At 35.1% G+C, this 16,173-nt stretch overlaps 2 protein-coding genes across 3 annotated transcripts; both read left to right on the top strand.

Annotated features, from left to right (window-relative positions):
• Nucleotides 1-898: 898 nt before the first annotated feature.
• On the top strand, nucleotides 899-1,890 carry LOAG_06920 (hypothetical protein; the record flags this gene model as incomplete). The annotated part of the gene is made up of 4 exons (XM_003142454.1): nucleotides 899-1,072; nucleotides 1,232-1,330; nucleotides 1,504-1,575; nucleotides 1,759-1,890. 4 exons carry the CDS (start codon nucleotides 899-901, stop codon nucleotides 1,888-1,890), a joined length of 477 nt encoding a protein of 158 aa, XP_003142502.1.
• Nucleotides 1,891-5,156: 3,266 nt separating this feature from the next.
• LOAG_06919 lies at nucleotides 5,157-16,171 on the top strand (the record flags this gene model as incomplete). Of its 2 annotated transcripts, XM_003142453.2 has the most annotated exons (36): nucleotides 5,157-5,197; nucleotides 5,327-5,381; nucleotides 5,518-5,655; nucleotides 6,008-6,101; nucleotides 6,231-6,331; nucleotides 6,442-6,508; nucleotides 6,611-6,713; nucleotides 6,808-6,955; nucleotides 7,379-7,557; nucleotides 7,845-7,983; nucleotides 8,213-8,437; nucleotides 8,564-8,632; nucleotides 8,729-8,890; nucleotides 9,079-9,172; nucleotides 9,391-9,549; nucleotides 9,625-9,709; nucleotides 9,997-10,093; nucleotides 10,373-10,664; nucleotides 10,746-10,847; nucleotides 10,975-11,103; nucleotides 11,229-11,329; nucleotides 11,534-11,631; nucleotides 11,736-11,870; nucleotides 12,042-12,182; nucleotides 12,288-12,357; nucleotides 12,519-12,683; nucleotides 12,867-13,049; nucleotides 13,164-13,364; nucleotides 13,436-13,509; nucleotides 13,627-13,747; nucleotides 13,821-13,965; nucleotides 14,117-14,292; nucleotides 14,722-14,863; nucleotides 15,176-15,393; nucleotides 15,558-15,685; nucleotides 15,831-16,171. In XM_003142453.2, the coding sequence occupies 36 exons, from the start codon at nucleotides 5,157-5,159 to the stop codon at nucleotides 15,988-15,990; spliced, it is 4,737 nt and encodes a 1,578-aa protein (XP_003142501.1). In that variant the 3' UTR covers nucleotides 15,991-16,171. The 2 variants fall into 2 exon arrangements, with proteins under 2 accessions (XP_003142501.1, XP_020305351.1); XM_020447284.1 differs by lacking the exons at nucleotides 15,558-15,685; nucleotides 15,831-16,171 and having other exon boundaries at nucleotides 15,176-15,418.
• Between the last annotated feature and the right edge of the window lie 2 nt (nucleotides 16,172-16,173).

Raw genomic sequence — 16,173 nt, 5'->3', positions numbered from 1 at the left:
ATATATATATATATATATATATATATATATATATCGCAACAAAAAAAAATGTTTATACTATGCTATGTGAAGGATTTACATACATCTAGTGTAATTCAACAATTCGCAGATGTAATTCAACAATTAACGATTGCATGAATTGGCGCTTCTGTTAGTGCACATTGCAAATAATAAGCGCAGATAAATTCAATATGTAACGATAGCATCTTAATTGTACAGAAATGAATTTGGATAATTTTCAAATCTTACAATCTAAATTGGTAAATATAATTAGTATATCACAACATAGTAACTTATGAACTATTATATTTTCCTTTCTCATGAAATTTTACGTTTATTCGCGACAGGAAATCTAAAATTTAAATGTGTAACTTCTGAATTTAGGTAATTATGGCATTTATTTACTTCAGAATATGAGGTAGCATCACGTCCGGTTCTTGCGGCAATGGATTCTGCTTTGCATGCAGATGGCATTTATTCCGAAAAAGTTCGAAAATTGGATCGGTTCTTACAAGGTTAAATACATTTATTTAACTAACACTTTCCTGATAAAAAATGAAAGTTTAATTTTTTATATTCAATTTAGGAATTTAGAAGAGGATGTTGCTTCCTATTTTAATTCGTGGTGGTACCATTGAAAATTAATTTGTTCTGTGAATAATTGTTTTTAAGTTTGGAAACAAAATTACTATCTATGGAGACAAAATTGCTATTTATGGATAAACTGTTTTTTTGAATTTTATTGAAATTTCTCAAAATGTTGCTAAGTTGAAATATGATTTCCACAAGATTTTTGCCATTTAAACTTTCTAGACATAAAGAAAAAGGATGGGAAAAAAATGACAGTTCTGTCTTGTGCCATCTCTTTGACATTAACTGTCTATTGTCCTTTTCAAATATGTCATCGGAATTTAAAGCAGGTGGCGGTAATATTGAGGATTCATTATCTGAAGATGGTCTTGTTGAGCGTTTACGTGATAGATTTGAAAATCAGTTTCTTGATTCTCCTGCATCAACAACTAGAAGCTTGAAAGCTGAATTTGAAGAACTTTCATTTCGACCAACAGTTTCGGTAAAAATTAAATTAAATACGATTATCCAGTTTTTCCAAAAATCAGTCTTATCTTGATAGTGAATGAATTTGAATAATTGAAAAAAAGAATTAAATTGTTCAATTAACTGATCTACCAAAGACCAATTACAATTAACCATAATACATGTTATATTTTAGCAATACGGTTATCCACAGACGGACTTTTCCTGTCTTCAAATAGCAACATTTAATCCACAGTATAATACTACGACATCATCAATCCTAAAATCTAAAAAAGTAATTACTGTTTAATTCATTTTTAAAACTTTTTTAGCAAACAAAAAAAAAACCGAGAAAAAAACAAATTAGGACATACATTTCCCACAAATTTGTAACAATTTTCACTGTCATTTTTTATTATCAATAGAAAAAGTTGAAAAATTATCAAAATGATTAGTGTTGATTTGTAGATTGATCGTCATGTTGAAGAAGATTACTTTGAAGGAGGACATATACGCTTAAATGCATACAATATCGGTGACGTAAGTATTTCCACTCTACTTTTTCCTTCTTTTTTTGTCGGTTTATTTTACAAAATTTTTTTTGATAAACAATAATATTCCAGAATTATTTATGCATCAAAACTTATTAACGGTCAGTTACTAAGTGGAATACTTCATTAACATATCACTTTTTCATGTTTATCCAATTTTAAAGAATTTCAGGATTTAGCTTTATCCGATTCTGAGCTACCACAATTATCCCGTTTCCAGCAATTGCAATGGGCAATAAAACAAAACACAAAATACTATACTGATCTGGCAGCACCCAGAAATATGTGCTGCAATATTATGTAAAATATTAACAATATTGTTACATCAATAAAGAATATGATTCCACTCTAATATGAAATTAAAATACATAATACATACAAAATAAAAAATATTGAGGAGTCGCTAAATTCTCATTTATCAATTTAAATATTCAGCCATTTCATATACAGAACATTGCTAATTTGATACAAAAGGTTACAGCTTTGTTTTCTTTTCTTTTTTTTCCGAAATTGTTGTAATTTGTGTGCAAAGTTGCAAATGCTAAGTATGGAAATTTTCGAGAATACCTACTGTTACTTGTTGTGCACTTGCAAAGACTTTCATCATCATTTTACACTTATAATTTTAATTCATGAATTAAAATTTTTTATGATGCTATGCAGCAAATACAGTTAATTTTCTTAACAAATGATTAATCGGGTTCAGCCACTAACTTTTCCATATCTAAAAAAGTTCAAAGAATGCAACAATATGATAAAAGTAAAGGAATATGAAATTTTTTTCCGATTAACCAAAACACGCATGCCTGAGCCTGATTTTTCCCATTCAATTGATAGCCTCATTTTCTTGGAGGCTAAATAAGTAAGAACCTAAACTAGATGAGTGGAACAGAAAACTCAAAACACATCGAGAAATGCCAAATCATTGCGAAATATCTGCTGCACCTTTTCGCATTAAATTTTGAAATTTCCTAAAATGAATTACAATCATGCATGAGGAATTATGACATTTCCATCCGAAAATCGCGCAACATTTTGACTTTTTTTAATTTAATTGCTAAATTGAACTGAACCACCTTTCTCTGAATTTGCTATTAAGTTGATCTCATCCAGACTTACGGTTCCCTGGCAATACATCCATATTTTTCCGCCAATTCTACCTTAATAATTATAAAATCTTGTAATTCATTAAGCCGGAAAATTGCAGATATTTAGAAAACCAACCAAGTAACTAAGGAAAAGGAAGCAATACTATTGGATGATTATGGCTTTCCTGAGTGATTCACAGTCAGCAGAATAATGAGTATAGATTAGTTAAGCAATTGAGTGTTGCGATGGAAGGCAACCGGACGACAATACATCAGTAAAGCCCAAATTTGCTACGATATATTTCAAAGAAAATCTTTTTCTTTCAATAAAAAGTTGAATAAAAAAACAAATTTACTTCGATAAATTTACAAAAGATTCCCATTTACTTTATAATTATCTGCACATCCTACGGTACAACACGTCAACCGTGACCGTATGCTTCACGTACATTTTACGTATGTCTTCAGGAAGTAAATTCACTCTGGCAATCATCAAATCTGTTCCGTTTAATTTACGTAGCAATAAATGAGCAATCACTACTACTAACTCCTGCTTTTTCTTACTGGAACAGAATCAGATGACGCTTGCAACCGTACTGCCCACAACCGTCAACAACAATCTATGCTTGCTCGTGATAAGACCCAATCGCTCTCATATAACATTGCAGCTGCAAACTTTCGCGAATTTCTTGTTAAGATCCGCAATAAGCAAATAAGAAGAGGATGAGTTAGTTTCAGGTTGGTGGCCTGATTTAACGGGTCGTGACCTGAATTGTGAGCTGTTATATTGGGTTGGGAGTTAGTGATATGGTTGTTGGTGTGCTTGATTGATTTCGAGTTGTGAACAATAGTCTTGATTTGTTGATTGTAGTTATGGAAATGATCTGAAGTGACAGATTGTGGGCATAACAGTTAGTTTGTTGTGATTTGTAATAGTGAGTTATAGTCTAGTTTAATGACTTACAACCTGATTCATTGAAATGTTGTGCAGAAGAGCAGCTCATAATTTGGATAACCGAATTATTGTGGATTCATTCGAGTTGATGAACTGTGGCCGTAAGTTGAGTGGTAAATTGTGGATTGTAATGGCCGTGGATTAGATGGTTGGACGTCTTTTTTTGCACATAATTTACCTCTTTGTTATGGCACTTATTTTACGATAATGAGTGGTTTAGTATTCTTTTTTAGATAGTGTTACCGTCTGTTTATCCTATTGCCTTCAGATTGAATGCTGACTTAATTGTCGTCATCGTGGTCATCATGCACATATACATATATGTGTTTGTTGATGATAGTTGTGTTAGATGATGATGTGTCTATTATGCCTTGTCAGATTTAAGTATCTCATTCTTGCATATGTCACAAGATTACTCAACAAATGCTAATGTGTTAACAAAAATCATTAAAAAAAGCCACTCCTTCCCAAAGCAATTAATTAGTTGACCTCGTCTAACAATAATTTGATGGCGATTTACTGCGTCAAATATAATATAGCATGACGATATGCGCGAAATATTGAAAAATGTGTATGTTACATCAAGATTGCCTTCAATACCCAAATACATCGAACTGCATTCTACCATACCTTTCTGGATGAGGCTTATTTTACCGTCTCACTTGTAATCCTTCGAAAGAATAACTACACTCACTTTTCACTTTAGTCCAGGTAATAGCAAAGTGATCAGTGATTCAGATAGTCATTGTTGTCGCAGTAGCAATTTCATTTCAGTGTACTTTGATATCTCTCCAACTTATGAGTACTACAAAATTTTTTCTATCACATTTATACAGCTATGAGATAAATCAAATGGTATTAAAAAAAGGAAGAATCTTTTCATCCGTTTTTGAAAACTTTTGAGGGTTGATTGAGTTATGTATTAACTGCCTAATTATTCAAGTATGGGATTCCATTGTGGATGACTCAGGAATTTTCAGTATTCACGGTCAACACAAAATTTTATTAATATGTTTCCAGATGACGTTCACAGTGCTGAAGATCGAGTCGTTGCGTCTATTGTTACAAAATCTTTCATTATAACTTGTTTTTAACTCTTTTTTTTCTTCCACAGCGATGTGAAATTGCTACATGAACCTCACTGTAAATTTGTGTTCAGTTCCTGCTGGCTGAGTTGTCCGCGCTTTTCGGCTTCGAATTTCATAAAGAGAAGTGTTTGTTTCCAGGAGGAATATTTCTGTATTATAAGGAAAATTATCAATCTTCCATCTAATTGGATTGTAGTTGTCATCGTGTAATGCCCGCGCGGTAAGCATTTAATTCCATTTCTAAATTTACTTCATGCATGAAAATTAGTGTCAGGTTATTGAGTGTCCCACATATCTTGCGAAATGTATTAGTTTGTCTGAAGCATTTTAGGAGCGGTGCTTCTTAAGTTAATTTGAACTAAATGTTAGCTTTTTTTCTCCTATTGCATTGTTGTTCTGCACTGACCTCATTCGTTATGTAGTGATTTCTAAACTCTAAATGAGGCATGTCCCGCAGCAGTTTTTTCTGGAAAACGAGAAGTATTTTGAAATATTTAAAAGTTTGAAAGGGTCATTTCGGAAGCGCTGTTAATCTAATTGGTGGGTTGAGTGAACACGAGCGTGAAATTAAAACTAAAATTGGAAGACGAGACCGTCTTGAAATTTCAGGAGAAGTGCGGATGAAATTCCGACAGAAAAATCGAGTGAGCTGAAACATCTGCAGGTATCCGATCCGATTTTTTTAACTTTTCTTTTGCAAACATCCATATTTCATACGAAGTTATGGGTGAGAAATCTTATTTTTTTTTTTTTTTGTCATACTTATCAGTACTCGTAGTGGAAGTATTTTCTTTTTTGAGGATAGTTTGACGCGATTTTTCACTCCCACCAATCAGAGGCGCTCTAGAGTTGCACAGTCATCATTCTCATTAGAAAGTTTTGAACCAGGCGCTTCATCATCACGAGCTACATCATGCAAGTGCGTCGATTCAAAAAAGGTCGAGAATATCAAGTTGGATTTTGGGATTTTTACATTCTATATTTTTTATCGCACTATGTTTCCAAGCATGTCAGATTTCAGGATTCAAGTAAAGAGAAAATTCAACGAAGCCCGAGGCCAGTGAGAAAGTTTTCAGCAAAAGACATTAAAAAAATATCGTTTCTGGGGAAATTAACAAAACAGGAGGCAAAATTGTAAGTTATGATTGGGTATCATCCTTTTTTTTAATTCCTTCCCATTAAAATTGTAAATCCTTTTTATCACATATATAAAAAATAAATTTCGGCGTAATTTTCATATCACTTCAACTTCTTAAAATGAAATGTAACTAGGATTTTTTGCAATTCCAGCATCACTTTTCTGCCATCTCCATTGATACGAAACATGGCGACTTTCAGTCACATACTTCTCCGCAACCTTCTATAAGTTCACCTTTAAAATCGGGTAAGTTTTAAGAGTTATTTCATTCACTGGACGTAAAATTGTTTCTAAACTTGAAATATTTGATTGGTCTCGACTTATTGTCCTTATTATAGGACATATTCATTTTAAATTAAATCGCTGGAATTACAGGGCAGTCAACACCATCGCCGCATCGCCGTACGGATGCACTTTTTGATGCGTTGTCTCCGTATTTTAGTGCAGCCTCTGAAAAGCGACGGACTTTTTCAAAAGTACATTTTATTCTTTATTAATTATGAGTTCGTTCTAACATGTTCTGGAAACAGTTCTTAAAATTTTTTCTCAAGTTTGAAGTTTGAAGCAGTGGATGTTCACATTTCAGGGACAATATGTTCATCTTTCCGGGGGCCGTACAAGAACAAAAAGTGGAGAGAGCAGCGCCGTCCATGGTTCGTCTTTCATATACCAGTTCATTGTGTGGGAGAGGAATTATTAAGTAGCTAATAAGCAATCTGTGATTTATTGATTTTATTAGAATTTGCTCTTTTCAGAAGACAGTGCGTTTTCCTCAAGTTGTATACGTCAACCAAACACCAGCGCAGCTGTAACATCAAGCGAATCACAAGATGAACTTCCTAGTACTGAACAACGACGGTATATTTGTATCTCCCCATCTGTTTCTTGATTTTATCTAAATTTTATCGACTGGATCTGAGCGCAGCAAGTATTTGAGTCAATGTTTTTTAAGGAATATTATACGCCCAGCAAGAAAGAAACGCCGTTCGACACATGTAATTGAACCAGCGACATCATATCAAAATTCATCGTCGATATATACTCGAATAAACGAGAAAGCAGCAGTGCGTCATTCATTTCAGAATGCATCTTTGTATCCGGTATAATCATATGCTTTTCTCTGCAGTTTAAAAATTTTGACTTTCCTTCTACGCGACTTTTGACACGTCAAACATTCAGGGTACTGACTTTGGCGCCAGTTTATTTACGGTATGAATGATGAAGTTAAGAGTTTCACTCAGTGTTTAGTTCATGATTAAAAACTCTTCGCTATGCATATAAATGCAGTTTTCGCATTGTTATTTTGTGCACTGGTTTTTATAAAGCCTGTCTTGAAATTTTTTCTCCACGTCACGCAACATATACGCAGGTAGTCTTCCCCCAGCTTTGCATCACCTTTGATTCTGAACGTTGCAGCAGATATAAAATTTCTCTATTTTCGGGAATTTTTATGCTTTAAAACTTTCCGAGTTTTTTCCTATACATTTAAAATTGTAAATGTTTGATGGGAATGAGTGTCTTAGGTTGAGTGTGTCTCGCGAAGTTCTGGATTACGACATGTGTCATCCAATTTGAAAAGTTTGGTCCCCAAAGGACTTGTATCACAACGGAGACTGCGGACTGCTTCGATCATTCGAAAGGCCAAGTCGCATAAAACACGGTTGAAATTACGGCAGTCATTATCTCCTCGTCTAGTGACAAGGTTCTTGCTGAAATATTCAGAATGCAAATTTTGGTTGATTTGTGCTTCTAATTTTACGTTTCCAATCCACTTTTTTTGCGCTCGTTTCCATTTCTAAAAACTTGTTAATTTACATCGAACCATTTTTTTAAAACGTTTCATTCCTTAATTTCGTGAACGGTTATTTCGTGGTCTTTTCTGATTGGTCGTTCTTCTATGACTTCCTGTTTCTATGAGCATTTTGCTGTCGTTCAACATATCGTGTATAGGGTGGTTGTTACACTTTTTTGTTCTACATTCTTATTTAGGAAACGTGTGGTATCACTTCGTCAGCCTCATTTGGATGAATTAAACATGGCAGGAGGGACGGTTTCTTTGGCGGAACCAGTGACTATAACCAATGAAGATCGAGAATTATACAACGCTGCTCGTAATTTAGCTGGATTGGTCTCTTTCTTATTTTTCTAAATGAAGTTTATTAATCTGTCTTCTTTAAAAAACAATATTTTTCATGAATTTTCGGAAGAAGGGAAACTTTTTAAAGGGGACTCGAAGATCAAGAAGAGCATTTTTTAAAAATTTCAAAGATTTTCTAATTGATATTTTCATCGTACCTAGTAATTTTTACTTTTTCATTCTATCTACTTGTCGCATCAGACATTTTCTGGATTTCCAGGACTTTGACACTACCTCCAGTGGCTGCACCGCAGGAGAGCGCAAAATTTTCAATGATGCGATTGATAATTCACGGAATCCAAAAGCAGTTCGGATTGGGAATTTTGAAATCGAAACATGGTATTCTGCACCATATCCAGCGGAATATGCACAACTATCAATTTTATATTTGTGTGAATATTGTATGAAATACATGAAAAGTTTGGAAATGAGGCAGAGACACTCGGTACGTTGCGGCGTTGTTTCATAAATATCTTATCAAATCTAGCAAATATCGAAACCGCTTTACAACCATGGTTTATTTCTCGGTAGTACTAAATTATATAAATACTATGCTATTTAACTTTTCCAGGAACGGTGTCAACTTCGACATCCTCCAGGCAATGAAATATATCGGAAGGATGGTGTTTCGGTATTTGAGGTGCAGAATTTCATGATTATTTTACGTAAGGCAAAAAAATTTATAGAACTGATTATATCAGAGTTATTTCTTGTGGATTTCATTATACTTTTTCAGGTAGATGGTTACTGTTCCAGAATTTACTGTCAGAATATTTGCCTTCTGGCGAAGTTGTTTCTGGATCACAAAACACTGTATTATGATGTGGAACCGTTCTTATTCTATGTGGTTACAAAGAATGATAGCAGTGGATGTCATTTTGTTGGGTATTTTTCTAAGGTAAGCTTTTCTTCAATTTTTCCCATATCCACTATATATTTGTAAATTGCAAGTTATTACTGTGGTACGATACTTCTCATTTGGCCATTCATATCAGTTTCACTTATCGTTCCTTTCATATCCGGCTCTTGAAAAATCATGCTTTTAAGAGTTATCATACGTGTTGATTCCTTTTCTTTTGTTTTCAGGAAAAATACAGTGCGCAGAAATATAATTTGTCGTGCATCATGACATTGCCTTCCTATCAGAGACAAGGATTTGGAAGGTTTTTGATTGATTTCAGTAAGTTTTTGCCAAATTTTAGTAAAATTTGGAAGGATCTTGAATTTTTTCTTTAGTAACTGTTGCCACTTCCTGATAAAAGGAAATGGTAACTGATTTTTTTTCCAACTTCTCGTTTTTCGTAATTTAGTGAAATTCACTTTTTTTTCAGTTTAAACATGCTTTAATAGATATGCTATTCTGTTTTCTAGATCGTAACGCATCCCACTGAATTGCAGGCTTCTTGTTAAGTCGGAAAGAAGGCATGACAGGGACACCAGAAAGACCTTTGTCAGATTTGGGTCGTTTTTCTTACAAAAGTTATTGGCGATCAGCTATATGTGAATATCTTTACAAGACTATTTCACCCGACAAAACAAAACGGCTGACTTTGAGGGGTATGCTGTCTGCTTAAATTCCTTGCTAGCAGTTCTATTGCAGACTTTAAATCACTTCTTGATAATACATTTAAGGTATTGCACGTGGAACGGGTATTTCGGTTTACGATGTTATGGAAACGTTACAGTCATTGAATATGCTTCAACGAATCAATTCTCAGTGAGTTTTCTTTTTTTGATGTGCATATATATAATGCATATACATATGTATATATACATGTGCATGACTTTCCAGAACTATTGCCAAAAGTTCTCAGAAGTAACTAATTATAATAACATAACAACAATCAACAAAACTGTATAGATTGTGCACTCTCTCTTCTAGATGCAATCTTTCCTGAAATCGGTTGACTGTGTTTTTCTTGACTGTGTTTTTCTCAAAGCTAAAAATATGATACAGTTTCTGCAGCATCCTACTACCATGCATCTGAGAGAACAGCATTTCAGGATGGTAATTATACTGAATATGACAATGTTGAAGAATCACTGGACGAAAGCAAAGAACGACACGAAGCGTATTTGGTTGGATGAAACGAAGCTATCAGTGAGTTAGATCTAAGTTTTACGAGTTTTAGTACAATTTTGGTTACTGATTAACTTAACAGAGAATTTATGGACTCCCATGCTTATTCTGGCAAATAATTCGAGTTGGAAAGGTTTTTAGGTAACTTCTGTAAAATCAAGATGAATTTGTCACCAAACATGAATGTCAGTTATTTATTTAGTTCTTCATGCAAGAAGACACTCGAATAGTTTAATAATGCTGTTGAGATTTAAGGGATATGCTGCGTTCTAGTTTGAATTTTCTTAACATTCATTTTAGTGGTTACCAGTTGTACATTCGCCTTCAAAGGAATATGGCGAACGATCATCTCATGTGTTACGCTCTCCGTTTGCTAGTCCTATCCGGCAAACTGCAATGCGACGTAATCGTGGAAGCATGTTGCAGAATGCAGGTGGTGGTAGTGGTACGCAGGAATCCAAAACAAATAGTGATTTTTTTCGAGAGAAATGCATCAAAAATGGTAAAACAATTCTGAAAAGGCAACCGTCTGATGACAATACATCGGATGAGGACAAGAAGACAATAATGGATTTGAAAACTACATGTCGAGGTAAGTGCATTAGTTTCTGACCATGTGGTATCATGATTAGTGGTAGTACTCTTTATCATTTGCATGCTGTTTTGATTGTAGATGGAAAGCAGAACAGGCGAATTTGGCGAAAAACAAGTGGTGATGATTCTGATGATGATGACGTGAAGTTGCAAAAGGAAACAAGGAAGAACATGCGCTTAGGTAGGATGAAATGCTCCGAAGCAATAAACAAGTTTCAGTTTTTCTTTTTCCTTTTTCGTCAAATTTCGGTTCATTTTATTGCAAGTTTTAAAACTCGCTAAAGGCTGTATGTATGGTTGAATTTCAGCAGAAATGAGCCAAAAGAAAATGTCAAAAAGAAGTGCAACCAATCGGCGTTTCCGAAAAAGTGGGACGAAAAAGGCTGTAGCAATTGAACCCTATACTTATCCATCATCATCTAATAGTGATTCATCAGGTAAATTCAATAGCATGGTCATTTCAATCAAAAATGTACTAGTGAGTTCTTTTGTTGAAAAATAAAACAGCACTATACACTTTGTTTCCGTTAGTTGTTCCCGTTATCCAGAAATTTCATTCCAGATCTAAGCGATGATAGTTCGGATGTTCGGAAAAATGGAAAAGCTTACAAGCCTTCCCACAGGAAGCATATATCACGTTCTCATTTTAAACGACGAAAGCAGGTGTGGATAAATTCAGATTTTGATAATGAATTTTCGCCTAATCATTAACAGTTTCCCACGTAATTAGTTCTATTTTATTCAAACTGAAAAGGGTTTTTGAAGAAAGAGAGGACAAGGAAGAAGCATCTGTCCCTATTTGCGGAAAAAGTAGAAGTGGGATTGCTGTGTTTCATTTATGCTCACGATAATATTGATTTAATTTAGAAAAGTATTACCAATGTTGAATCAATCGAACTAAATAATGTTAATGATCAAGATATTATGCCAGATAATAAAGGAATACCCGTGAAAACCATGAATTCGTATGTTTATTTGTTCTTTTTTTTTACGATTTCTTTAATATTTTTTAAAAAGATAAATACTAAAGTCGATTTACTCTGTTTTCGTCATGTCTGCCCATTTACAGAAATTGCCATAAACTACATCTTTATCACATATCATCTAGCGCTGATTCAAGTGGTTCTGAGGGATCATCCGATGACTCACTTTTGATTTTGAAACGACGCAGAATCAGTAATAGTACAAAACCGCTGTTTTCAAGGTATATAATTAATTCGCCGTGTTTCAGTTGAGTGTGAGGTTTAGTTGCATTTGCGTGCGAAACAACAGCCATAGTGATTTTTTTTCTAGTTTATGGAGTTTGTTCCGATGGATAGAAGTTTTTCATCCTTTAAATTTTCTTTCTTAGGATTTTTGAAAGTTTTGGTTTCAGCTGCGCAAACTCTCCAGAACCATTGAGAGATGGACATATAACTCCCAAATTGAGTGTGAGTCAAAAAACAGGTAACGAAATTCTTGACTGCGATAAGCCGATTGCAACTGATGCTCAGCAATCAAACAAAAATGAAAAAAGGTGAGGCTGCTTTGCACTTTTGATTTTTTAGACTATCCACAGTCGATATTTTCGACGACATTTTTATTTTTCCTTAATAGCCGTATTCATTAATTCTACTTTAAGTTTGGAATTAAGTGTCGATAATGAAGATGAACTGCCGCCCACACTAGAAGCGGATGGCGTCGACAGCAGAGTAAGAACTTTAGTTTTCCTTTTTTTCTTTTTTTTTGCTGTTAGCTTCCCAATTTCATAACTAGATTGTAGACTTCTTTTTGATTGAGATGATTTGGAACTTCTCCTTAGTAATTTTGAGAAAAATATCCCTTGAGTACAAATTGAATGCCATGTTTGCAGGATAAACTAGTAAAGGAATGGGACAGCCTGGATAAATCATGCTGTTCCGGAAGCAGTTTTCCAAACGGGATGCCGCTTCTCCGCGTGAATATTGCAGGGAATGACAGTGCATATGAGGGAGAAGATGAAGACGTCCCGCCAAGATTGTCGCCAAACTTTGCTCCGGTATGTTTGTTGGTAAAGATGCATCATACGCCGATGAATTTTTGAATAACAGTAATGGTGCATTGATAGTCCATGCTTTCTCTTATGGTTCTTTTTTCTTTTTTTTTCTTGTTTTTTTCTTTGACGCTGTAGCTCGGTGACTTTTTTCAACTTTTCTGTTGGAAAATTCACCATATTTCATAGGTTGAAAGTAGCGACACGAGTAGTCCAAAAGAACTCGAGTCAACACCATCTTTGTGCCAAACACTGCCCAGCAAATCTGCTCCCGATCTGCTAGTTGTTTCATCACCTTCGAAGCCTCATGAAACGGTGTCGAATAATGCAGCGTCACGGATTACATCTGTTACCAACACCATTTGCGAAATGGTTTGTTTCGTCTAATTTTTTAATCGCAAATCATAGAATACATGGAGTTGTTGGAATTTCTTCAAAAATTAAGTTTCCAGAGATCTAACTTCCGGTGAAGTCCTAAACTTTCAGGTTAATTTGGGTGGCGATGCTGGAAGTGAAGGCGAAAGTGAGGCAGAGCAGAAAGAACTAGGTGGTAGTCATTCGAACCATAGAAAGAATGGAAAATCGGAGGCTTTACCACTTAGGCTTGAAACATCGGCGCTGGACAGACCTCCGAAGGCTCCGGCAATGCTTTCGTTGCCAAACGAAGAACATGAGATGGGGCATACGGTTTGTAGTTTAGGCATGGTTCGCATTTTGATATTCTCAAACTAGATTTGGAATTATTTATAAAGTTTTAGGACGAAAAAAGCGAAGTCGCATCGATCGGGAAAGATAGTTCCGTGGAAACAGTTGAGCATGCAGTGTTCCAGAGGTACATTTCATGTTGTAGTTTAGGGTTTAAGTCAAACGAGAATTAGGGGTGAATTTCACCTTTTGATTAGGTTTCTTAAAAGCAGTTACACGAATATTTTTGATAATAATATTTAAGCAACAGCAGTTGTCGGCAACCAAGCTCAATCCTTAATCAGTCCCCAATTTTGCCACCGAACTCGATCCATTCAGACCTCTCTTCCCAAAGCTTCGTATCACCTCCCTGTTCTTTGCAAAAGGTAATTTCTAATGTTATTATTTGCTCTTCAATAATTCTTTTCCTTCGTTTATTGTCTAAATGTTGTGTTTTAGCGCAATACATCTGATGGCTCCTGTCGTACTCCTCTTTCACAAATTGAGGCAAGTCCTGGCGAAGTTTTCATTGGTTCCGCTGACAGGAATAGCGTTCGCTCGAACCCCGCAACTCCACATCATTTATCAACCCAAAGCCATCCAGGTGTGATTTGGACTAATTACGGTTTACTTCCGTTTCACGAATTGCTGTTCAATACGACTCTATCGGAAACTTCTGCGCAAGAAAAATCTGCGATTTCATCAGCTGCTGACCGAATTAACAAAGTGGAATTAATAAGATGTATTATTTCTAGGTTCTGAAATGATGTTTTGTACTACAACGACGGGCGACATGTGTCTGACTATGATGACTGAAACACCGGTAATGGCAAATAACACAAAAAGTATGGTAAAACCGTCGACGCCGGCAGTGTTACCATCAACGACAACTCAGCACCATTCACATCGACGTGGCTCTAAGAAAGATCAAGTAAATTCTTTCAGCAGTCGCCTTCCATTTGTAGTCCAATGAATATGATGGATATGGCGAAACAGATATATGGTGGATGCCTATCTGAATTCTTATTATGTGATGTTCTGTATACAGAACATGATTGAATAGTAGTGTGAAAGAGGCCTAATTCTGCCATCATGTAGTGACATGAAATTTCCGATCTCGCTGGTTAGGCTGCAGGCGATTCGAAAATGGTACAGTTAGAGGAGTTTTCAAGAAATTGAATCTTCTTTGTTTAAGTTGTGATATGGTGTTTATTTTTTTATTAAGATTTGATTGACAAAGATAAAAGATAAGGATATAATATGAGAAGGAAATGAGGGGAAAAAACTTCTTTCGAGCAAACCGACTAATTCCTTAGTGTCTTTCAAGAATTTCTTATACAGTGTTATTACCGTTTTGTAGAGTCGTTCATCAAAAAACACTTCGAACGTCCAGAGAGCACAGATGTTTATGCCTCCAACGCCACTTCCGCCATATGTACTTGCAGCGCCAAGCGCAGGACAGTCATTTATGGGTCCTTCACAAGTCACACATTCTCAGACAGGTATTTCCTTTCAGTACATTTTACTTCCTTATAATTTCAACATATCTTTAAAATTGCATATGAGAATTTTGTAGTTCAAACAGTATTAGTGATTCGAGATTGGATGTCCCAGATCACCAATCTGGCATTTTTGATTACGGATCTGAATCATTACCTGATGGTCGAGCTAACGTTTTTAAAAATGTTTTTTATTCATTTTAGCGTTTTCATTCTAATACTGATGTGCTTATTGCTCATAATTTAATAAAATCCATGTTCGTGAGAAAATCCCTAACAAGAAAATTGTTTTGCTGTTAAGGCATCGTTTTGCAGGGTCCTACTATGGAGGCGGTTATGCAAATTCGCGACATTCCGCTTACTTCGATTCACAGTTTCATCCAAGTGCTTTATCGGCAGCAACCGCTTCAGCAACTTATCCAGCATCGAGTGTAAGCTATCCATCCCATTTAGGTGGAATAGGTAAAACATATCCTATGGGAGCTGCTGTTCAGAGTGGTTTTTCGTATTCTTATCCTCGTGGTATGCATCAGGTAATTTTTTTATTTTAAACTCTTCCAAAGTCAGCTAAAGATTTCATGTATGTATGTTGAGTAGGTATCGATGTTTTTCTTGGGAGAATTACTTGAATACATATGAGTAAAACTGAGGTAAACTATGCTTTTTTAACTCGTATGTTAATGACTATTCTTTTTAGGCCGGTGCCAATGTGGGGCTATCAAGTGGTAGCGGAACCATTGGACCAGTAACTCCACAGCAAATGATCAGTGTACAGTGTCCAGAGTTACAGAGCAATGGTCAGGCTAACGCAGCAGCTTCATGGAGGTAATTATTTTTATTATTATTGATTTATTTTTTATTCCTTGTTCACTGTGAGGAGTCGATAACTTCACCATTAATAATTAGTTACAGCGTAGATTTTAGTCATTGCTTCTCATATTGTAATTTTATAATTTTTCTTTTCATTCAGATATCCTACGCCGTCGGCCGCATTTTCGGGTCATTTTATGGACGCATTTGGTGGTGGTATGCCATCAGCGGCTAGTGGTAGTCAGTTTGCATTACCAAATCAGCTTTATTATCAACATGGATATCATCCGTATTTGATGCCAATGATGCGAAATGACTAACTTTTGTGCTTGGATTACATGATTCAAACAGTTTCTCTTCGTTTTTCAATCCTGTTAGAAGAATTTTTTTTTTTGATTTAATGAATTGTGGGTATTGTATTTACATACTTAATTTATATCTGTAAAAGAGCATCTATTATTTGTCACTTGATATTCATGAGCACTTAAAATATATCTTGCCTG

Source organism: Loa loa, assembly GCF_000183805.2.
Source record: "Loa loa unplaced genomic scaffold supercont3.240, whole genome shotgun sequence".
Lineage (NCBI taxonomy): Eukaryota > Metazoa > Nematoda > Chromadorea > Rhabditida > Onchocercidae > Loa > Loa loa.
The sequence above is the reverse complement of the archived record's forward strand: the minus strand, read 5'-3'. Positions and strand labels throughout refer to the sequence as shown.